Source organism: Periplaneta americana, chromosome 5, assembly GCF_040183065.1.
Source record: "Periplaneta americana isolate PAMFEO1 chromosome 5, P.americana_PAMFEO1_priV1, whole genome shotgun sequence".
Lineage (NCBI taxonomy): Eukaryota > Metazoa > Arthropoda > Insecta > Blattodea > Blattidae > Periplaneta > Periplaneta americana.
Genome location: NC_091121.1, coordinates 192,685,037 through 192,710,270, shown reverse-complemented (window position 1 = coordinate 192,710,270; position 25,234 = coordinate 192,685,037). Strand labels below are relative to the sequence as shown.

The 25,234-nt window shown below is 36.6% G+C and overlaps 1 protein-coding gene across 1 annotated transcript in view; it reads right to left on the bottom strand.

The window, feature by feature from the left end:
- Galphas (G protein alpha s subunit) overlaps nt 1–25,234 on the bottom strand; it is a 251,751-nt gene that overhangs the window by 29,285 nt on the left and 197,232 nt on the right. Inside the window, exons 6-7 of the mRNA XM_069826965.1 lie at nt 9,954–10,008; nt 430–503 (exon numbers count right to left, since the gene is read on the bottom strand). Coding sequence (XP_069683066.1) covers nt 430–503; nt 9,954–10,008 — 129 coding nt within the window. The remainder of the gene's footprint in view (nt 1–429; nt 504–9,953; nt 10,009–25,234) is intronic.

Here is a 25,234-nt window from a genome sequence, read left to right as displayed (position 1 = left end):
CCATGTGAACATCCTGTATTACTTTATATATGACAGTAACAACGTGATGTCGATGTAAATGATTGTTACAGTATGAAAATTGTGTTTCAGACATGCGAGAACCTATAAGAATATACTGTATAGTGCCAGTGCCCATCAAGAAACTCTCAACTGGATAGAATTTCTTTCACACACGGTGTTCAAGGCAAGGATCTAAAGTGTATACCGATTCTTTGCTTGCTTCACCCGTCTTCCACTTTGTAAACACAGATGACAACTGAAAAGGAGCTTTCATTATTGGGTACAAGATAAACTGTTTGCACAACTAGTAAAACAAAACTCACGCATCTATACTCATTCACACACCTACATACTTACGCATATTAACAAGATATTTTACACACTTCTGTTACTTCGAATTACACAATAATGAAAGTAGGTAACACTCACTGAAAATTGACTTTTTCCACTTGAAACCTTGTTTCAAAGATACCCGACGTTAAGACCCGACACCTCAGGATATCCTGTAAAGAAAAGACAGTTCTTCACAACACTCATTCTATTATGTATCTGTAACAATAAAACTTAAAAGGTGATCAATAATATTGATCATTTCCAAATTAACTAGCTTTCGTTTCAAAAATGAAAATACTCACCTTACTTAAAGATATTCTAGGAATGAAATGAGAATGAAATATTTCCCTCAGAAAGAAATATCCGTTTAAAAATGTTCCAAGTTAGTGCAAGGCAAACAATCTTTGATAAAAATTGCAAGTAACAGAAATTGCAGTGTCGCTGTGGTCAAATTAGGTTAAACTGCCTAATAATGTCAGAAAAAGAAAGGAATCAATAAAGACAAAAGAAACCTATCAACGAGAAAAAAGTACGATGGAAAAAGACAAGAGAGGATGAAAGAGGAGGAAAGGAAGAATGGACTGAAGAGAAACGAAGAAAAAAAAGGAAGAAAGAAAAAGAGATGTTATGTTTTATTTAACGACGCTCGCAACTGCAGAGGTTATATCAACGTCGCTGGATGTGCCGGAATTTTGTCCCGCAGGAGTTCTTTTACATGCCAGTAAATCTACTGACATGAGCCTGTCGCATTTAAGCACACTTAAATGCGGAAGAGAGAATGGAATTAAGAAAGATTAAACAAATGAAAAAGAAAATAAAACAGAAAAAAGAAAGGAAATAAAATAAAGGAAGGGGAAGAAAAAGTGCACTCATTTTATTTTCTTGTTGCTAAGCGACACTTTCACTGTCCGCAGCTACGCCACCAGTTTCCGTCATACGGTCCGCAAGATGGTCGCTAAAAATCTCTAGAGTCACTAATTTTGGATTAATTGATATCACATTAAAAATAAAAATAAAAACATTGCTTTATTCAAAAAACGTTCTACGCGAAGTTTTGCACGACTTCGAATTTCTTCAGCCAAAATATGTCGACCGCCTATGCTTTTTTTTTTTTGTCTTATACACTTTCAGTATTTTTCAGTTTCCTAGCAAGAATGTTAAAACCGAATCACATCAACAACGACATTAAAGTATTTTATGCTCGACCATGCCGAAATGTAGTAATTATACACCTGGTAGCAGACCTTTAATGCATGTCATTAAAGTACACCTACTCATTAAAGTACAGGTGTTTTCAGCCAATGACAACTCAGTTTACAGGTGTTCAGTCAATGACAAGTCAGCTTTGTACCGTTATAAAACCGCAAGTATCGATTATTCTCGGATATGCAATCGAAAGAGAATTAGCGAAAAGTCACGGAGGCTGGAAATCCAATACTGTCGCAGAAGGTTATGTTCTGTTACTATAATAATTAGCGTTAATTGTAAATAATATTCAAATAAATTCAATTTGTCATCTCGTTTTTCAATGTCGAATTCAATAATCAAGGTTATACCAAGTTTAACGGGATTACATCAAGGTCAATGACATTATTGTTCCTCGGAAAAAATAAATACTTTCGCGTCTGCGCACATCTCACAATTCACGACCTAGAACAAGGTCACTTCCGATCTTGTCAGATACAAATAAAATGTATACATCTGAATAATTTCAAGTTAGAAATATGATCGAGCATAAAAAGTCGTATGAAACTCGCCTATAATGGTAATTAAGAAGCTCGTATGAAAATTATGAAACTCGCTCGTTTCATAAACATCCATATTCGCTTCTTAATTACTATCATTATAGGCTCGTTGCATAATGTACTATTCAAAATGACGTGAGTCTGCATATAAATACAGTGTATATATATATACACGCTTCTAACAAGGAAACAGTTACTAAGCTTATGCCGTAAGTGGAGGCACTTAAACTGTGCACAGTTTGATCTCACCAGCATACAGGATAAATAAGTATATACAGAGTGTCCCACAACCTTTGGAACACGCCCGTAATTAATGTATTGTTTTATATTTAAGTTATAGGGTTTACAAATATATTTTTACATGATATGGATGTAAATGTATACATGAAATTTATTTATTTCTTTTATTTGTTAATGATCCTGAATACAAAGCTACGATACTTCGTGCTTATATAATTTAAATAAGGATGAAGAGTATAACAAATTTAGGGAATGGAATATGGTGTGTCGCAGTTAAAAACACATAGCTTTGTGTTACTATGAATTCTGCAACACACTGTATAACTGCTTCTGTAATCTTAATGAAGATACGGATCAAGATACTTAGATAATTTATTTTATGCTCGACCATGCCGAAACGTAGTAATTATACACCTGGTAGCAGACCTTTAATGCATGTCATTAAAGTACACCTACTCATTAAAGGTCAGGTCTTTCAGCCAATGACGACTCAGGTTACAACTGTTCAGCTTTCTACCGTTATAAAACCGCCAGTATCGATTATTCTCGGATATGCAATCGAAAGAGAATTAGCGAAAAGTCACGGAGGCTGGAAATCCAATACTGTCGCAGAAGGTTATGTTCTGTTACTATAATAATTAGCGTTAATTGTAAACAATATTCAAATAAATTCAATTTGTCATCTCGTTTTTCAATGTCTAATTTAATTTCAATGTTATCTCTGTAGGTTCTTATGGCCTAGCAAGGTCAATGTGGATATTTGTTCCTCGGAAAAAATCAATACTTTCGCGTCTGCGCACATCTCACAACATATGGAACATTGCTGAAGGTCAGATACAATGAAAATTAATAATATCAAGTTAGAAATATGGTCGAGCATAAACAGTCGTATGAAACTCGCCTATAATCGTAATTAAGAAGCTCGTATGAAAATTATGAAACTCGCTTGCGCTCGTTTCATAAATATCCATACTCACTTCTTAATTACCTTCATTATAGGCTCGTTGCATAATGTACTATTTAAGATATGTGCATTCATATTCACATACGCAAATTTAAAAATACTTTTCTCATATATTGTGTAACAGTGAGCAAAGAAAAAAAAAACATTCCTCTAAAAGTTACGTCTCACACCTTAAAACATTCCTAAATGGCCCATTATAACAAATAGTAAGGTATTTGATTTTAACACTGCAAAAATTATATCTAATTATTATCACTGCAAGTTTCTGTGGAACTGTAGTTTAAATATTGGCAGATTTAGGTATAAGGGTTTTCCATGTGTCCCCTTATGTGAACAGTAGGCATTAAGTTGTTTTTTTTTTAGTACTGTTCTCCAACCAGGAGATAAACCGTGAAAGGAATGTGCTTACTATTGCGTCATCTATTGGAGCGAAATAGACAGATAATATTAGAGTTATAACGTCAGTTTAAAAATCATGCGCTCTCCTGCATATGTTATTTCCTGTATGGAGGGATTAAAATACCAGGAGATTAACAGTGATCTAATTTTGTAACTAGGGTAGTATAAAAATGTGTATATCAGTGTTATGGTTTGTGCTTTGAGAGATAGCCAATAGAGATACGAGTACCCACGTGTGTGACCTTATGACATCAACATTCATTCACAGCATCACTCCGCTTCGTTTCATTCCCTGGAGACTTTCTCGTGGTTGGGGTGCAGTAGGTTATTTTACGACGCTTTATCAACATCTTACGTTATTTAGCGTCTGAATGAAATGACGGTGATAATGCCGGTGAAATGAGTCCGGGGTCCAGCACCGAAAGTTACCCAGCATTTGCTTATATTGGGTTGAGGGAAAACTCCCGAAAAACCTCAACCAAGTAACTTGCCCCAAACGGGAATCGAACCCGGGCCACCTGGTTTCGCGGCCAGACGCGCTAGTCGTTACTCCTCAGGTGTGGTTCATTAAGTTGATCTTTTATATCCAATAGTGGGCATTTGATTTTGACGCTGCTTACAATGTACAGTCTTAAGGCCCATGCACAATGAAAATTAAACATAACCGTAACATAAACACAGAAGTTTGCGCCCAGGTTACCAAATGGGATCATTCACAACGATTCACATAAGCATTGACATATGACATAACCATTATCGTAAGACGTTAACATGAAAGTTTGCAAACTCCAAACTTTCATGCGTATGCTTACGTGATTTGCAAACAAAACACAATCGTGGAGCGCTGAAGTATACTACAGAATATGAGGAAATGGCGTCGTTGTTATGTTTCCATGGTTACCAAGTATGTTTGCTGTTATGTTTATGTTCCCAACGTGAATGATGGTATGACTTCTTGATTTTACCGTAACGTTTATATTCTTAAGTTAACGCTTACGTTACGTTTAATTTTCATTGTGAATGAGCCTTTAGACAAAAACAATGACTGGCTACCATACGCTACGTTCCCTTCGGAAGACTTCGGTTGATTCCGTGAGAGCGTAGGTTTACTCGTAAATTAATTAATTTAATTATGCACGACTCCCCTCTGTTTTCCTTTGTTTTGTTTTGTTTGTTGCTTTTTGTGTCTGTTTATAGGTCAAGTGTTAAGAATAATCTATAACGAAGATATTATATTCAAGGAATAAATTAGGTGCAAAATAAATATTATTTGATTAGTGTGAACCAGGCGCTGCCCGAAGTGGACTTAAGACAAATTCACGCTACAGGTGAGCGGTCATTTTTTGTGTCTAAGGCTGTACATAAACGATAATGATCACGATCATGATCGAGAACTAGCGTACAATAGAATCTCGATTATTCGTCTCTAAACCGATCACTGTAATATCCGATGGTCTTGCCGCTTTCCCCCTCTTAATCACAAAAATCCAGCTAGAATTCGATCTGCGTGCAAAGCTGTAAGCAAATACCTTACTCTAATAATACCGGACAGGTATATACTAGCAGCACTGACGTGAGTGTGAAATATCGCGGACCTGACATCTAGCGGAGCGGCGTGGAATTACATCCACAAATACAAATTAGCGGGAATCGGACTATTGTTTAAAACGTGAGGTAGTAATGTGGAATAATATACGAGACACTTAAGAAATGTTGAATAGTATTTAATGTAACATTATTTTATATCAAAGCTGCATATTATGAGAAATACTGCATGCTTCATATTATTTTCCGTCCACACCTGTGGAGTAACAGTTAGCGCGTCTGGCCGCGAAACCAGGTGGCCCGGGTTCGATTCCCGGTTGGGGCAAGTTACCTGGTTGAGGTTTTTTCCGGGGTTTTCCCTCGACCCAATACGAGCAAATGCTGGGTAACTTTCGGTGCTGGACCCCGGACTCATTTCACCGGCATTATCACCTTCATTTCATTCAGACGCTAAATAACCTAGATGTTGATACAGCGTCGTAAAATAACCCAATAAAATAAAAAAAATTATTTGCCGTAATTAATTGAAGGGTTCAGAGCCATAGTGGGCCAAGCGTCATTTATTAAAAATGGAGAAAACAAGGGTTAAAATTAAATCATTACCATAATTCAATGAAACATATAGCAAGTAATATAAAGTATGCACATTAAAACTAAATGACATGCCAATCTTCATTCAATTATGATATTAATTTAATTTTAACCCTTACTTCCTCCGTTTTCACTAAATGGCGCTTGGCCCACTATGGCTCTGAACCCTTCAATTGTTGCGTATTTTTTCTTTTCTTTGGCGAGACAAAATTAATTCTGACATTAAAAATGAATTTACAATAACGCTTTATATACCCATTGCTGACAACTGTAAAGATAAAATTTGTAATAATGTGATGTTTGTAAAATTAGTAAAGGCACGTGGACAACAATAAAGCTTAATTTGATAAAATCTTCCAATTTCCAATACATTTTAACTTCTATTCATTTGTTAGACATAAAAATTTTTATTGTTCTTCTATCAACACAGAGACGAAGGAATTAGGCCTACTAAAGAATGTTGTTGACTCACATTTTATGATCCCTCAGAAATCGAAAGTACGATTTGGAACAGTTTGTAATTCTGTAATTGTAGCAGTTATAAACAGCACACATATACACCTTGACATTTTAACATGGCACTAATTAATAAAAAAACTATTTACTATCCCAGCAACAATGTACATTATAGTAGATTACAGCTTGCTTTACGGGTTTCAGCAGACCGTGCCGCCTAGATAGCAGCACTTACGCCGTTCGCGCGCAGAACTGCTAGCTGTCCGGTATTATTATAGTAAGTATTTGAGGGGGCGTGGCATTTAAAGAGCTGTCAAAATTATATTAATCGAAGAATTTTTATTTTAGAAATTTCTGATTACAAATCTAGTAACTTTTTGTTCTAAAGTTGGTTCCCTGAAGTACTAGATCAGCGTTGTCAGACACAGCCTAAACGGAGCGGAGCGCTCCACTATGCCTGTTCCGAGCTCCGGTGCTTCCACAACATAAGCAAGTTCAAGCTCCGACTCTAGCTCCACGACTGCTTTTGGAGCTTACAACTCTGACACTACTGTACTAGATGAATGTAGCGGAGGATAATTTTAATTCACATAAATATTCATTTTACTTTCAAATCCATTTTTCCGTAAGTTTATTTTTCTTGATTCAACGCCAACTTTTTTACGCCAAATATTAATCAATCTGGATGAAATTTTTACTGCAAGTATTTATGAGGTAGCTGGATGTTTCTATGCATTTATTTTGTGAGAAATGCTGCTAGTTTACTTTATTAGCCTAATATTTTTTTCATAAATTAAAGGAAGAATGACATTTTAAATAAAAAAAAATGGAAGTGAATAAATGAGACATTTCATAAAATGAATGCATAGAAATGTTTTTCTACGTCTTGTGAATGTAACCAAAACAAATTAAGCTTAAAAATTTAGATCTTCTCCTAAGAGCTTGGGTTTGAAAATATTCCTAAAAAAAATAAAAAAAAAATAAAAAAAATCCAAAAACATTTGGGAGTTATACCTGGTAAGGTTTATCTTGTCTCAGTAGCAATAAAACCAAGTCCCTTCAAATGAGGGTGGAGATTACAGGAGGGTTGTAAATTTTCAGGATTCCTTTCAAAACCTTCCTGTTGTACAGGCTACCGGAACTCAATTTCTTGAAAGACAAGCTCAGTGACGGAACTACACAATACGAAGAGAGATATTTTGTTATTTTATTTTGTGCTACAGAATGTATCAACTAGTCCCTTCTGCCACTGGATGGATGGACGGCATTGCTCCACTCCCCCATCGCCGTAACGATACAGACGAGGTAAGACATATCTCCTTTCTCTCTCTTTTCACAGTGAGACAAGATACATCACACAGACTTCAAAAAATTGGATTTTGTTATACCTGGTAAGGTTTATCTTGTCTCAGTAGCAATAAAACCAAGTCCCTTCAAATAAGGGTGGAGATTATAGGAGGGTTGTAAATTTTCAGGATTCCTTTCGAAACTTTTTTATTGTACCGGAACTCAATTTCTTGAAAGACAAGCTCAGTGACGGAACTACACAGTACGAAGAGAGATATTTTGTTATTTTATTTTGTGCTACAGAATGTATCAACTAGTCCCTTCCGCCACTGGATGGATGGACGGCATTGCTCCACTCCCCCATCGCCGTAACGATACAGACGAGGTAAGACATATCTCCTTTCTCTCTTTTTTCACAGTGAGACAAGATACATCACACAGACTTAAAAAAATTGGATTTTGTTATACCTGGTAAGGTTTATCTTGTCTCAGTAGCAATAAAACCAAGTCCCTTCAAATAAGGGTGGAGATTATAGGAGGGCTGTAAATTTTCAGGATTCCTTTCGAAACTTTTTTATTGTACCGGAACTCAATTTCTTGAAAGACAAGCTCAGTGACGGAACTACACAGTACGAAGAGAGATATTTTGTTATTTTATTTTGTGCTACAGAATGTATCAACTAGTCCCTTCCGCCACTGGATGGATGGACGGCATTGCTCCACTCCCCCATCGCCGTAACGATACAGACGAGGTAAGACATATCTCCTTTCTCTCTCTTTTCACAGTGAGACAAGATACATCACACATACTTCAAAAAATTGGATTTTGTTATACCTGGTAAGGTTTATCTTGTCTCAGTAGCAATAAAACCAAGTCCCTTCAAATAAGGGTGGAGATTATAGGAGAGTTGTAAATTTTCAGGATTCCTTTCGAAACCTTTTTATTGTACCGGAACTCAATTTCTTGAAAGACAAGCTCAGTGACGGAACTACACAGTACGAAGAGAGATATTTTGTTATTTTATTTTGTGCTACAGAATGTATCAACTAGTCCCTTCCGCCACTGGATGGATGAACGGCATTGCTCCACGCCCCCATCGCCGTAACGATACAGACGAGGTAAGACATATCTCCTTTCTCTCTCTTTTCACAGTGAGACAAGATACATCACACAGACTTTAAAAAATTGGATTTTGTTAGTTGTTTACATAGTAAACATCTCTGAAAATTTGGTTGAAAAGATGATCAGGGAAAAAGTTGTCATTTTTAGTGGAGTTTCTCTTTATAGTACGATATGGATAACAGCCACGCTATGACGTGATGAGGAAAGGGAAACGAGGGAGAAATGATTTAAGAAAAGATTAAAATGTAGACACAGTTATAAAAACTTACAGATGTGAAACGGAGAAAATATTCAGACAACTCATCCTGCCTAAGGTTTTTCCGTGGTTTTCCTAAGGCGCTAAGACAAATGTCGGGATGAGCCCTAAAAGAAATGGGCCACGGACCTGCACTCATATCCCCATGAATCTCCCTAATTACTCTAAATTAATTAACAATTACATCTCTCCCCCTCTTCGTAATTGAGCCATCATATAGCCAAATGGCTGGTCTCGAAATCCAGACGATTCAACAAGGCTCCTGACAACAATCACCTCCTACATAATAGCCAAATTGGCTAGTCTCTTATATAAGACAACTCATCCTGCCCAAGGTATTCCGTGGTTTTCCTCAGGCGTAAGACAAATGTCGGGATGAGCCCTATAAGAAATGGGCCACGGACCTATATGCCCTTCCCCATATATATTCCCCTTTATTACAAACGACGTATGCCCTAGTTCAGAACCTAAATTGTCTATTAAATATACGAGGTCACTCAATTAGTCGCAATTTGAAAGGACAGGGACCTCTCAAATTGCAGATTTAGATTTCACGGCGCTTCTTCCGACGGCCTTCACATGCTTTGTCATCGAACAACAGATGACAGCGTCTCGCCAGCCATCTCCTCCTCGCCCCGTTCCGTGATCACTTGATCAAATCTCAGTCCCCCTCGCGTATGTGGTACCTAAGAGGTTACGTCCAATTTCGGCTTCCCCTTCAAAATTTTCTAGAGCTCCTACAGTGGAGCAGCGTAACCCGGAGTGAGACTAGTGGCCAACAGGCTTGGAGCTCACATACTTAGTTTTGTACAGCCCCCAACCCCTTGCAAGGACGCGTTTTGCGTACCTTTTAAATTTGTCCTCCCAATTCTCTTTCGATTTTTCGAATGAAGAAAGGCCGAAAAGAATGTGACGCAGAAAGAGAATAAATTCAGAAACAATAAACAGCTGATAAAAATTTACAGCATGCAATAGATGACAAATCTCATTAGCTAATAATTTAAAATCACTTACCTGTTCCGTAGGTGTATAGTTCGGTTGTTTGATTATGTGCACTTTGTCTAGGAAGCTGAAACAATAGAAAACATGCATCAATGTGTGATCACAATACGTAGGAGGGTGAACCTACGGCCCACTATGGCTCAGGAGACATTTTCGCCAAAATACATACTATAAATCAAAACTTCGGGACAAAGATTTCATGCGGTGATTTAAAGAACACATTTAACCTTTCATGAAGTGTAAACACGAACATTTTATTCTTCCCAGTTCTCTGCAGACATGTCAGAAAAATCAGATCCAGTTTTTGACAACCTTCGAGGACTGGTTCTCAGTCAATAAATTGGTATTAAATTGTAACAAAACTAACATAATTCAATTTAAATCCTGTCCAAATTCAACCTCGCAAATTTCTAGCGCAATAATTAATAATAGATCCCTATTAGAAACAACAACAACAACCAAATTTCTTGGCTTAAAAATCGATAATGTGTTAAATTGGAAAAATCATATTAAAGAAATTACCCCCAAACTAAATTCAGCTTGTTTTGCTACTAGATCTACGCAAAAGATAGTAAATATCAATACCTTAAAAACAGTATACTTTGCATACTTCCACTCGGTAATGAGTAAATTGTAACAAAAATAACATAATTCAATTTAAATCCTGTCCAAATTCAACCTCGCAAATTTCTAGCGCAATAATTAACAATAAATCCCTATTAGAAACAACAACAACCAAATTTCTTGGCTTAAAAATCGATAATGTGTTAAATTGGAAAAATCATATTAAAGAAATTACCCCCAAACTAAATTCAGCTTGTTTTTCTATTAGATCTATGCAAAAGATAGTAAATATCAATACCTTAAAAACAATATACTTTGCATACTTCCACTCGGTAATGAGTTTCGGAATAATATTCTGGGGAAATTCCACAGATAGTAACAATATATTTCTATTACAAAAAAGAGTAATTAGAATAATAGTAGGTGCCAAATCTAGGGAATCGTGTAGGACTATTTTCAAAAAAACTACAAATAATGCCCATGGCTTGTCAGTATATCTTTTCATTAATAATCTTCCTCGTATGTAATGGTGAAAACTTTGTAACTAATTCAACAGTTCATAGCATAAATACACGTCAAAAAATGACTTTCATACTCCATCGGCAAGTCTATCGTGCTATCAAAAAGGAGTGCGTTATATGGCAGTAAACATTTTTAACAACCTCCCTATCGATATAAAAAATGAAACTCAAAACATAAAATTATTTAGGGCCAAATTAAAGAAGTACCTAATTTCTCACGCCTTCTATTCTGTAGGTGAATTCATGACATTCAGTAACGCTTCATGAAATTGATACTAAAACTTTGTGTTGTACTAGTAGACTATATTGTAAACCTCTTCTGTATATATTTCATCTAGACTGTGACTATAAATTAAGATTTTATAACAGTATTAAGTTCTTTGACTTGTTCCATATTCTAGCTGTAAGCAATGTATGAATACCATGGAACGTTAATAAATACAATACAATACAAAGAATGAAATAACTCCCGATCGATGGAGCTGAATTATGCATCAAGTTAAGAGTTTTTAAAAATAAGTTTTATATTATTTACGCTTCGACTTAAAGATATATTCGTAACTTGCACCACAAAACATTACCGCAGCTTTAAGTAGGTACTTTCGAGAAATTAAAATTTAAAATATAATTCGCCACATTCTTCGAACTTTAAGGCAAAGGGACTTGTTTAAATTAATTTATAATTATTGCGAATAATATTTTAAATATGAGATAAGTGGAATGAGACTCGTACACAACATCCTAAAGGAACAAACAGAACTCGTAGTGCCGGAATGGCAAGTCTGAGAGGTTTTTGTCACATAAAAATGTTTGTTTTCATCTCTTCTATCATCCCTGAAACGTTGTACACAAACTTTTTTGACACCCTGTATTGATAATACTGATCGTGTAGGGTCGCTAAAATATTGATGCGTACTGCCAGTAGTATTATTGACGCACTATTACAGATCGTGTAAGTGGTGCATAAAGAAGACAAATGGAATCACTGGCTTCTGATGAGACACCGAAGCACATCGACAATTGAGCAAATAAATCGGAATTTTGAAACTTATTCTTTATTCGTATCTTTCTGTCTATGGTGGCGAAACTGAAAATTTATTTATTTTTGTGTTTGGTTTAAGTGTATTAATTTAAGTAAAGTTAATAGAAGATTTTAACTTCTTTCTTATGCTTTCAAAACATACACTTTTCTTTAAAGCTTTTTAACTTTAATAATTTAGGGAACTCGTAGAATTTCCATGCTCAATTGCTCTGTGGTATGTTAGCCGTTTTGGGTCTCCTGGGGGAAAGCAGCATGGTGTAGTAGTTTTCCGTTGCTACTACATTAGTAACAAAAAGGTGACTGAAGAAATCAGCACAAGGGAGTAAACCGAGAAAATCATTCCGAACACTACTATAAAAATTCACTTATAGTCCTCGGGATTTGAACTCGGTCCTAAAACTAAACGCGGTAAAATCAGTTTATTTTTTACTATTACACTTTTACTACGTCACACTACTTTTGACCAATTAAACGGTACGAAAGGACGTCTTTCAACCAATCATGGCTTCTTATCGCACAATTTTATCGCGTCCCTAGCATTTGTTTATTTTTATCAATACCCTAGCATTTGTTTCTTTCTTTGCCAACATTTCAAACTGCACTGGTCTGGACGTCAAAAAAACAGAAAATTACAAACCACTCCAGTCGATGCACAGCACTTTCAAATATGACTCGCATTGACATTCAAGAACAAGAATTAATAAAAATCACTGGTCATATATGAAGAGCACCATTCGGAAATCCTGAATAAGTTGAGGGATACACCATGTACATCAACGAGTTCACTTCTTTTAGGCACACGTCCAATATAACATCAACTGAACCACCAACCACTAAAACATTCAAATTTGAAAATTGTACTTCCAATAATTGTTTCTTTTAAAATTATTCATGCTTATTTTTTATTTCATCATCGTTAATTAAAACGTTTGTTTTAATTCATCATCCCTAATTAAAACTTTTCTAACACCTGGTTTCATTATTTAGGTTATATTTTGTTATAGCTTCTGCTATATGATATTATGGATAGTCACGTATCAGAGATTGTTTAATACTAAGATTTATTGAAAATCATCTGTAAAGTGACGTTGATTACTGGGATTCGGATGATTGAAGTGGAATGCAAATGTTTAAATAAAAATGAAACTGAATCAACAAAGCCTTCTTGACTAGTAACCGTCCACAGAGTTCAATGAAGATTCCATAGTTGGCACAACTAATAATAATAAGAAAACATAACCATAAAACACTACTGCCATCTAGCGTAATGTTGAGATGGTACAATAATACATTTGAAGACAGTTGTATTGGAGTACTTTGTTACTTCTAATCTCTATATACTTTTTTCTAATCGTGTAATAGTCAATTAAATCCCACTCGAGTTTTGATTTTCTCTAGATAAATCAAAACCTCTAGTGAGATTACTGTTGATAATTTCTGATTAATCAAATTCTTGGGTATTTATGATTCATGTAACAGGGCTTTTACAAACTCTTTTCTCGTACTGTCAGGGAAAAGGTTCAGATGATCAACAAACAAAAATCGGGATCCACGTTGTCCATAATGAATTTCAAATAATACTCATGTGTCATTCGAAAATACGTTAGATTCTCGACTAAACGCAATTAAAGGATTTCTTTATTGGACGTTAATCAAACACATGGGGGGGGAGGGGAGTAGAAAAAATATATATTCCATTCAGTCATTGATTCTGAACTGCCTCTGACTCTATCACAGTCCGACAGTAAATAACCACCCCTTCACCTACTTCCAAGGGCAGTCGGCCGTGACAATTGTACAACTGTTTCCAATGGGTGGTTAGAGACAAAACCCCCTATTCGCAGAGCAGTAACCTCAGGTGCAACTCCAGCACCATTCATCATCATCATCATCATCATCATCATATGACATGTACAGTATATTATTCCCCGAATACTTTGGGTCATACGGATCACACGCGAACCTACCGGATGTTCATTTCAAAGTGTGTCATGACGTCACTGCTGTGAGTCAGCGATTTGAAGCGAGTTTCAGCTTTTATGTCAGAGAAGTTGCCTATTATTCAAGGCGTTCAATCTGAACTTGAGAACGTGTACGGTATAACTTGAACAGTAACAGTCGTAGTAACAGATGGCGGTCTGTACGGTCTGTGTGCTACCATAACATCTTTCGAACTGTGTTTTGCGCGGACAAGTCGTACGCAGAGTATTTGTTATCATCGATTGCGTACGGCAACATTCCACAATACAAATCAAATGCTCCGTGTCCATGTTGACTGTCGAAGTTAATGTCAACAAATACGTAAGTAATCGTCTTAACCCTCTCCACATAAAGAAAAAAACTCACCTCAGTACGTGTTTCCAAACAGTTCACAATCCTGCCACTACCGGCATTACCGTACGTATCGGTAAGTACCTTTCAGAATGAACGCCGTACTTGCCAGGCAACTTCTCTGGCACATAAGTAATACGCCTTTACGGAAGTGTAGGAAGATTGAATTCTCTAGGCTCATCGGCTAGCTACATGACGGCATACAGCGAGCCATGACACACTTTGAACTGAACACGCAACAGATCATCCGTACGGTTCATTATGTTACCTCAAAATTTCAAGGTGAGCGAGTAACGACTGGCAAATTTTGCTTGAAACTCTGTCACTAAGGGACAGGGTTTTTTTCATGTGCCATAAATCTACGACATGGGTCACCAAGCTTTACTTACATACATCCAGAAGGATGTCATGTAATAGATTTTTATCGTTCTTAAAAGTGCATCGTCCTCCGCGAACTACGGATCCAACAGTAGGCTAAACATTTGACCATTAGACCATATAAGATGACTCCAAATGGTCTTTTATCACTCCATTTCACATGTTATTTGGGGCTGGATCTTTCACCCGTTCCGTCCTCTTATCTTGTATTGGTATAAATCAACATTTACACATTCACAAAAGGGACTCCCTTACCACATAGCGCAAGGTAAGGAGTTTACAAAACACGGCGCTGTAGTCAGTATGCAACGCTCTTCCGTCCCACGGAGTGTCTCAGGTTTGGTTTATCGAATATTCGATAAACTCACTCTTTGTGGGTGGACGGCAAGGGCAGACCACATTGAGCCATGCAGGGGTTACAAGAGCCCTTGCAAGGACGCGATTATCATCGTGTAGGCCTACTTTTTAATTGATAATTCTCTCACTACAACCAACCAATCATCAATCTACCCATCCATCCACCGACTCATTGATTCACTGATTGGTTTATTCATTTATTAATTGACTAGCCGTACCCGTGCGCTCCGCTGCACCCGTTAGAAATAAATATAAAGTAATTACACAATTAAAATAGGACGTTTGATCCAGGGAACATTCGTGTTTGATAGAAGGATAAATCGTTTAATATGTTACTTAATTTAAATTGCATCCAGATAATTAAAATGCGATCATTTTGGTCCAGAGACACTCATTTGGTGCAATGACAATTCCTTTAACCTGTTTCTTAATTTTTATTACATGCAACCATAGTTTAATGAAGATTGACATCATTTAGATTTAATGTGTATATTTTATTTTACTTGTTATAGGTTTCCATTGAATTATGGTAATAACAATTTTAACGCTTGTTTTCTACGTATTCAGTAAATGGCGCTTGGCCCACTATGGTTGTGAACCCTTCAAATAACTTAAATTATATTATATAATCTTACATATTATATATTATATTATTTTATATTATATTATATTATATTATATCGGAAGTTACTGTAATAACATTATAGCATTATGTCCATCTAGAGAAACTACACTTTCCAATGGTAAAATAATAATTAATTATACAAATCGGTTAATTTAGCTTCCGATATTACTTCATACAAACACGGAAACATTCTCTGGTAGACTATCTTTCATAGCTTTCAATTGTTGCTGTCCAAGGCCCCTTATAGACGAAGTCATTTGTTTTTTAATTCATTACACGGCCTTAGATGGCAGTTATTTTAATTTTAAAACTCATTTATCTCATTAAATATCAGTCCTATCAAATTTTTTCAAGGAATAAAACTTATCGCAAATTACTTTTAAAAAAACTTTTGTTATGTAACATTTTTCACAAAAATCAATAATAAGCAAGATATTTCGATTTATTTAATTCAGGCCCCCTTATAACCCCCCTTTTAAATAATGTATTTTGAATGCCATATAGCCTAAAATCTAAGTTACAACGAACTTAATTTATATTCCAGTTTTCATCGAAATCCGTTCAGCCATTATCGCGTGAAAAGGTAACAAACATACAGACAGACAGACATACAAACAAAAATTTCAAAAAAGCGATTTTCGGTTTCAGGGTGGTTAATTACATATGTTAGGACCAATTATTTTTGGAAAATCGAAAATTACCAGAAAAATTTCGGCTACAGATTTATTATTAGTATAGATTAACTGATTGATTCAGGTATTACAGTTGGTATCGTCAAGAGCAAAACATATCTTCTTAAAAAGATGTATTAATGAAATAATGCATCTGCTTAGAGTAATAAAAGACAACTACTATTTTAGAGATATGCATTTTGGGTTTAAACTGTAACATTGCAATATAATGTATGTACTTATTTGCTCTTGTCTTTAGTAAGTAATTGCAATTTATTCTATTCTTGCATTTCTTTACACACCAGATTTCATATTATGCATTACACTTATATCCTTTGTTGTTACCGGTGTCGATTAGTTAATCTATTCGTTTAGGTTATATGTTATGAAGATAAGTGTGATAAAGTATGCAATCAATTGAAGCGGTGAGATCAATAACCATTCAAGTCCACTTCCGGCCATTCATTGTTTTCAAATTTGAAATTAAACTTTGGATATTTCCACAAGTGTTACGACTTTAAAAGTCGGTACAGTGAAACCTTTCCTTACGGACACCCCCAAGATACGGACACTTCTCATATACGGACAGATTTTTATGTCCCAACTGAAATAATATAGCAATAATGATATGTTTAACTCTCGTTTACGGACACTCTCAGACACGGACACGGACAGCTGTTTCACAGTCCTAAAGCTTGCTTTACCTCCTGACTGCGGACAGAACTTGGATTTCAAGAAATAATGTGTTACAAAAATGGAAAAATTAGTTTTGAGTACTGTACAGAAATTCCTTAACATGAAAGAAGACAATAAGGATCTCGTAGGCTACCACTAGCTCAGTCGGCTACCCCTTGTTAGCTGGAAGCGGATGGATAAACAAAGTCATAAAATTTAACCTGTCTGATGGGTCCAAGGTTTCCGCGATCGTGAAATTGTATTCCACACATGATAGGGTTAGTAGGATTATTCTCTTCACTTCAATCAGTTCTGTTTCGAGAGACATGGCACCTGAACGTAAAGGTTAAGTTGAAAACCGTAAATTGCAGTACTGCATAACTGTAGACCAACGGTCTTACTAATAAAAACTCTATATACAGACGTTTAACTGTCTTATACTTATACAATGAGTAGCTCCTTTATAAGTCGTGTGTAAATTCCTTACTAATAATCACTATATACGTCGTGTATAACAGTATCTGAGGTTCTCTACTGGATCCGGTAGAGCGCTCTAGTGTGGCGTGTTAAATATCGATAGTACAACTGGCTCTAATCGATTACCACACTACATTTTGGTCAAAGAGTACAAGCTACAGGAATATTATTCTATGATCTTTGGTTTGTTCTTCTGTGGTTACAAGGTAAACATCATCATAAAATGACAGTCGATACGAACAGCTGTTAAAGGGGCGGCCATTTTTTCTCTATATACAACGCTTAAACAAGGGGTTTCGTGTAAATAACTACTGCAAAGCAATTCCCATTGCATAGTTACAGCCTGTTTATACGTCCATAGCTTATTCACGGTTTATTAGTAACGTTTTCTGTCTCAACTCTGCATAAGTCTCGTATGAAAACTATACACGGTTTATTAGTAAGACTGCTAGAATTAAATTCCATGGCACAGTGCTGTATTTTCCTTTTTCGGTCTTATCTACTGTAGTTGAAAGTTGCAAAGAATTTACTGTAGTACAGTAGACTGTATTTAGAATTAAACTACAGTAATACATTTCATTTAAAGCGTGAAGGGATACATAATGCATATTATAAATTTACTGTTACATTGGGGAGAGCCTCCCTCCCAATAAAGGACACCTCCCAGATGCGGACAGATTGTTACGTCCCTTCGATGTCCGTAAATGAGAGGTTTCACTGTATACCACTTTGTCTTCATCTCTAAAACAACCAGAAATATTACGAGGAAAAAATAATAATTAGGTAAGAAATAAAAAAGTATTTTTGCATTTTTCTCGAAACTTGTGTAAATGGACTTTAATGGTTATTGATCTCACTGTGTCAATTGTAGGCCAATATTAAACACATACATTTTTGAAATTACACATGGTAAATTTCCTTCAATTGTTACTCCGTTTGTGTACTCAGAAAATGTCAGTGTTCTTTCTAGCCTGCAAAACATTAGGGGTAACCGGTTGAAATTCGAATATTCAGTCGGATGCTCTCTGACCGGTCGAATGAAAACCGGTTGTAAGCCCTGTTCTGCAGCACACTTGCCGTGAATCGAACTCGGGTCCGCTAGATCTGTAATCAGAAACGCTATCACCTGAGTCACAGCAGAAGAAAGCTACATCATATCGTCGCAACCTCTACCTACCCCTACATGGTATTGCATGCTATCACAACCCTCCGGAGCCAAGCCTAGGGGAGGATTACGCCATTCCCACCCCCACCCACGACCTTGACTACATTACGCTTCAATGTTTATTTTCCACTCGCTGCCATTTTTAGTTTGGCCGCGATCTATAAATAGCAACCCCGGTCTTTGCTGTGCTCAGAACGGCCCGGCTTTGGGACCCGGACCTACCAACACGGCTCGGCATTCCGCTAATGTGTTTTTCATTATGTTACAGTACATAGGCCGCTGTTGCTCGAGCAAGTAGTGTGTTCTCGGCTACTGCATAGCTGAAACCGATTAACCTTGCTGAATGAAACAGATGACGAGTATAGATAACCTTCATATATCGAGAAACCGGGTTCGTTTATTTGGCGCGTTTTCTAGCTGTCGTATTGGCAGGCGTGGAGGTCCGGACACTCTGCGAGATCAATAGTTGAGGCAAGGCAAGGCAAGGTTGCTGCCGCCGTTAGCTGGTCCACAATATCGCGACGCGCCGTAACCTCAACAAAAATTTACTCATTGCAGGAGTACAAGAAACGAGGTGAAAACGGGGCTCTCTCCCGAACAGCGACAAGAAATGAAACGCTGCTTCAGATCCCATCTTGTGTACACGAAGGAATGCGTGTATCAGTCAAATCTTTGAACCGGTGTTCCTCTACTTTTATTTTACATATCTAATGGGGATATCGTCTTAACAAAAATCTCCATACATTTTATGATAATTAGGCGCAATGAAGTCAAGGTAAAAATACTTGGATTCAGCTTTCATATCACATTTTTAATATACTATTAAAAATTCTAACAAAAATATTTAAAATGTTTATTCTAAAACTAATAAAAATGCCTACTGATAAATCACAAATTTAATAAGCACTTACGTTACCTATCCGAAAAAGCAATATCTTAAAACACATGAGATGTAATCATAACGTTAAATTGTATCTAATTGTGTCATACTTTATTAACAGAAGGAAGATACTTTCTGAAATAAAATTTCGGGAACTACCAATATCTTCATTCATTCATGTGTTCTGCCCAAGGGCAGGTCTTTCACTGCAAACCCAGTTTTCTCCAATCTTTTCTATTTTCTGCCCTTCTCTTTGTTTCCTCATATGATCCATATATCTTAATGTCGTCTATCATCCGATATCTTCTTCTGCCCCGAAATCTTCTCCCGTTCACCATTTCTTCCAGTGCATCCTTCAGTAGGCAGTTTCTTCCCAGCCAGTGACCCAACCAACTCCTTTTCCTCTTCCTGATCAGTTTCAGCATCGTTCTTTCTTCACCCACTATTTCCAGCACAGCTTCATTTCTTATTCTGTCTGTCCATTTCACACGTTCCATTCTTCTTCATATCTACATTTCAAATGCTTCTGTTCGCTTCTCTTCACTACGTCGTAATGTCCATATTTCTGCCCCATACAATGCCACACTCCATACAAAGCACTTCACTAGTCTCTTCCTTAGTTCTTCTTCCTCGCAGGAGATGCTCCTTTTCTATTAAAAGCTTCCTTGGCCATTGCTATTCTCCTTTTGAATTCCTGGCCACAGGCGGAGAGACAATAGTTTCCTGGGGGGGGGGGCAAAGCAAAACCGTAGAACCCCGATATAACGAGGTTACGGGGGACATCATTTACTTACTCCCTCGTTATAGCTTGACCGTGGTACAGTATATCGAAATATGATCATTTAAGGGAACGCACAGGTGAAATTACTAAATCTTACAGTTTTCATTTTTTTTCTCAAAGACCAAGGACACCAGAATAAAATTATGTGACACGTTTCCTTATTAAGATGCAATAAAGGGCAGGAATTTTTTTCAACGCGATTTTCTTTAATTTTCGACGTGTGGAACCATTTATATATAAATTAATTAAATTAATATATAAATGGTTCCACACGTCGAAAATGAAAGAAAATCACGTTGAAAAAAATTCCTGCCCTTTATTGCATCTTGTCCACACCTGTGGAGTAACGGTCAGCGCGTCTATCTGCGAAACCAGGTGGCCTGGGTTCGAATCCCGGTCGGGGCAAGTTACCTGGTTGAGGTTTTTTCCGGGGTTTTCCCTCACCCCAATACGAGCAAATGCTGGGTAACTTTCGGTGATGGACCCCGGACTCATTTCACCGGCATTATCACCTTCATATCATTCAGACGCTAAATAACCTAGATGTTGATACAGCGTCGTAAAATAACCCAATTAAAAAAATTATTGCATCTTAATAAGGACACGTGTCACATAATTTTATTCTGGTATCCTTAGTCTTTGAGAAAAAAAATGAAAACTGTAAGATTTAGTAATTTCACCTGTGCGTTCCCTTAATGAAAGTATTTTTGGGGTGCATGTTTCTTACAGTGTTACATCCATATCCACGATGTTTCGGACCGAGTTGTATAGGGGTTCATCTGTTGGTTTAATACAAATTATAATAGGGCATAGTCTACTAGTCGTTAACTTAACTGAAGAATATTGCTGGAGAACCTTTTAAGTGTAGTGTAAATATTCGTAATTACAATATGTATTGCATTGATTAAGGCTGGTTGAGTGGAAGAGGCCTTATGGCCTTAACTCTGCCAGCGAAAATAAAACATTATTATTATTACTTACTTACAAATGACTTTTAAGGAACCCGAAGGTTCACTGCCGCCCTCACATAAGCCCGCCATCGGTCCCTATCCTGTGCAAGATTAATCCAGTCTCTATCATCACACCCCACCTCCCTCAAATCCATTTTAATATTATTCTCCCATCTACGTCTCGGCCTCCCTAAAGGTCTTTTTCCCTCCGGTCTCCCAACTAACACTCTATATGCATTTCTGGATTCGCCCATACGTGCTACATGCCCTGCCCATCGCAAACGTCTGGATTTTAAGTTCCTAATTATGTTAGGTGAAGAATACAATGCGTGCAGTTCTGTGTTGTGTAACTTTCTCCATTCTCCTGTAACTTCATCCCGCTTAGCCCCAAATATTTTCCTAAGCACCTTATTCTCAAACACCCTTAACCTATGTTCCTCTCTCAGAGTGAGAGTCCAAGTTCCACAACCATACAGAAGAACCGGTAATATAACTGTTTTATAAATTCTAACTTTCAGATTTTTGGACAGCAGAGTGGATGATAAGAGCTTCTCAACCGAATAATAACACGCATTTCCTATATTTATTCTGCGTTTAATTTCCTCCCGAGTGTCATTTATATTTGTTACTGTTGCTCCAAGATATTTGAATTTTTCCACCTTTTCGAAGGATAAATCTCCAATTTTTATATTTCCATTTCGTACAATATTCTGGTCACGAGACATAATCATATACTTTGTCTTTTCGGAATTTACTTCCAAACCGATCGCTTTACTTGCTTCAAGTAAAATTTCCGTGTTTTCCCTAATCGTTTGTGTATTTTCTCCTAACATATTCACGTCATCCGTATAGACAAGAAGCTGATGTAACCCGTTCAATTCCAAACCCTGCCTGTTATCCTGAACTTTCCTAATGGCATATTCTAGAGCGAAGTTAAAAAAAAGTAAAGGTGGTAGTGCATCTCCCTGCTTCAGCCCGCAGTGTATTGGAAAAGCATCAGATAGAAACTGACCTATACGGAGTCTACTGTATGTTTCACTGAGACACATTTTAATTATTATTATTATTATTATTATTATTATTATTGACCACAGGCAGAGTTATGAGAGGGTATGTGGGAGCACTGCCCCACCCCCAAATTTGTCTGAACTCTTTTTTTTTTCTATTAACATTACAAAATATTAAATTCAAAAGACTTTTCTTGCTCTTGTTTATGAATGGGATATTATTTTTAAATGCTACCATTGTACCAACTTCCTGGAAAATGGCTGTTTTCACAAAACAATCTTTGGTCTATGGTTGTTTTATGAAAACTACTGAAAATTACCACTCCTTTAACATGGGACTATGGTGGTTTTTTTCACTAACACCTAATTCAGTAGATGGCCGCTGCTGACTTCTAGCACAGGAGTACAGGCTGTTGCAAAAGAAGCATTATAGTTCTTCCATTCCTCAAACGAGATATAGAAATTTTTATTAAAAAAAAAGAAAAAAAGGTAACATGCCATGAAGGTACTTGGGGGGGCATGGAGGTAGAGCCCCATGCTTTCCACGACCTCGGCACTAGAATGAGGTGGTGTGGTCGGCACCACGCTCTGACCGCCTTTTACCCCCGGGAATTCAGAAATTTATAGTCCAGGCACATTATCTGAAGACATTAATTCGTCAATTTAGGCACAGAAACTTAATCATAAACAAAAGCAAGAAAATCTTTTGCATTCAATATTTTATAATGTTAATATAGAAAAAAAAGTTCAGACAAGTTTGGGCGGGGGCAGTGCCTCCCCATGCCCCCCCCCCCCCAGAACTCCGCCTATGTTCCTGGCAGCAGCTCTTGTTACTGTTTATGGTACACCCCAAGTATTTGAAGTTGTCCACTTTCTCTACTGCCTCATTTAGAATTCGCAATTTTACTTTCTTTATTTTTCTTCTTATGACCATGATCTTCCGTCTTATTTACTTTTATATTCAATTCCTCATCCCATACTACTCATAGCTGTCTTTTAGCTCCAGTATCATCTCCTCTTCTGCTAACAATGCCATATCATCATCAAAATATCTTACGCACTTTTATTCTTCCTCCTACTATCACACCTCCCATGTTCTTAAAACAGTTCTTTACTAAATCCTCCAAGCAAATGTTGAACAGAGTAGGTGATAAAAGGCAACCTTGTCGTACTTCTCTCCCAATTCCACTTCCTTCTGACATTTCTTCTCCTATCTTTTCACTAGTTTCATACAAAAATTACTGAACAGCCTTCTCTCTTTCCAATCCACACCAATTTTCTTTACGATCCCCATCAGTTTATTCCAATCCACTCTGTCAAAAGCCTTTTCTAGGTCCACAAATACTACATACACCTCTCTATTCTTCTCTAGGTATCTTTCGCCGATTGTTCGTAGCAGTCAAACTGCATCTCTCGTACTTTCTTTACCCTTCCTGACACGAAACTGCTCGCCTTCCAACTGCTCTTCCATCTTAGAATAAAAACGTCTATTCAATATTCGCAAGAGAATCTTCGCCGGGTGTGATATCAGGCTGATAGTAGTCAACTCGTTACATTTCTTGGCATTATTTTTCTTCGGTAAAATCTTCAGGCCATTCGCCTTTTCATATATTTCGTTACATAATGATAGAATTTGCTTCTTGTCTTCACCCAGGCATTTCACTAACTGAATGGGGATTCCATCAACTCCTGTTGCTTTCCCATTCTTCATTTTCTTAAGCACTAGTTCACCTTCTTGTCTTAAAATTGAAAATCCTTTTTCGTCTTTTGATACGGCTTCTTCGTCTTCTATAGCTAATTCATCTGGACGACTCCTTGTCTCATATAACTCTTCTACATATTTCGTTCATCTGTTTAGTATTCCTTGTTTGTCTGTTATTTCATTTCCGATGTCGTCCTCTGTCAACCACATGGATTTCCTTTTCTTATCTGTGAAGTTCAAACTTTTACTTCGCGGTACATTAAATCACATCTTCCTTTTCTCTTTAGATTCTCTATTTATTCAGATTTTTCTTTCATCCAGTCTTTCTTTGCTTTATCAGTTTCTCTTCTTTGTTCGTTGTTTAATTTCCTGTAGTTTCTTCTACCTTCTTCTGTGTTGATTTTTTCCATTTTCTCCTTTCCTCCATCTTCTCCAACATCTTCCCTGTGACCTAAGATTTCTTAATTCTCACACCTTCTTTGAGTCCTATTGTTTCTTCTGCTGTTGTCTATATACAGCTTTTTAAATGAGTCCAGGACTCATTACTATTCTCAGGTGTGAATTCTAGTATAGAGATTTTCTCTTGAAAATTTACTTCAAATTTTCTTTTTTCGTCCTCATTCTTCAATATTTCCATGTTCAATTTCTTCCTCACCTGTCTTTCTCTTATCTTCTTCAGACGAATATCTACTTCGCCTATCAGCAGGGCATGATCTGAGTTAATATCCTCTCCTGGTACAGTCTTTGCATTTCTAAGCAATTTCGGAACCTTTCCTGTACCAGTACAGTAGAATCTCTATTATCCGTGATATGGCAGTTGTTGCGGAAAATAGAAATTAAGAAAATTATATTCAGTATTGTACAGTCAGAGCACACAACATTGTGCAATTGACAAATTCAATAAAAAGTAAACAACAAAACAATAAAATTAATTCAAAAACTCTCAACAACGTTGACACTAAAAAACTCATGAATTTCATAAAATGGTTTGTTGATTAACCAACCAGAGACAAGTATGTTAAAAGATTCCTTTCCAGATTAAAAAGATATCTTGGAAATTTATTTGCTATTTTTAACGACATGATAAAATAATTATTCATTGTTTTAGTCAGCCTACACTTAGGCATGTCAAAAAGGTCACGGTTTCTGGTGTTTAAATTTTATTGG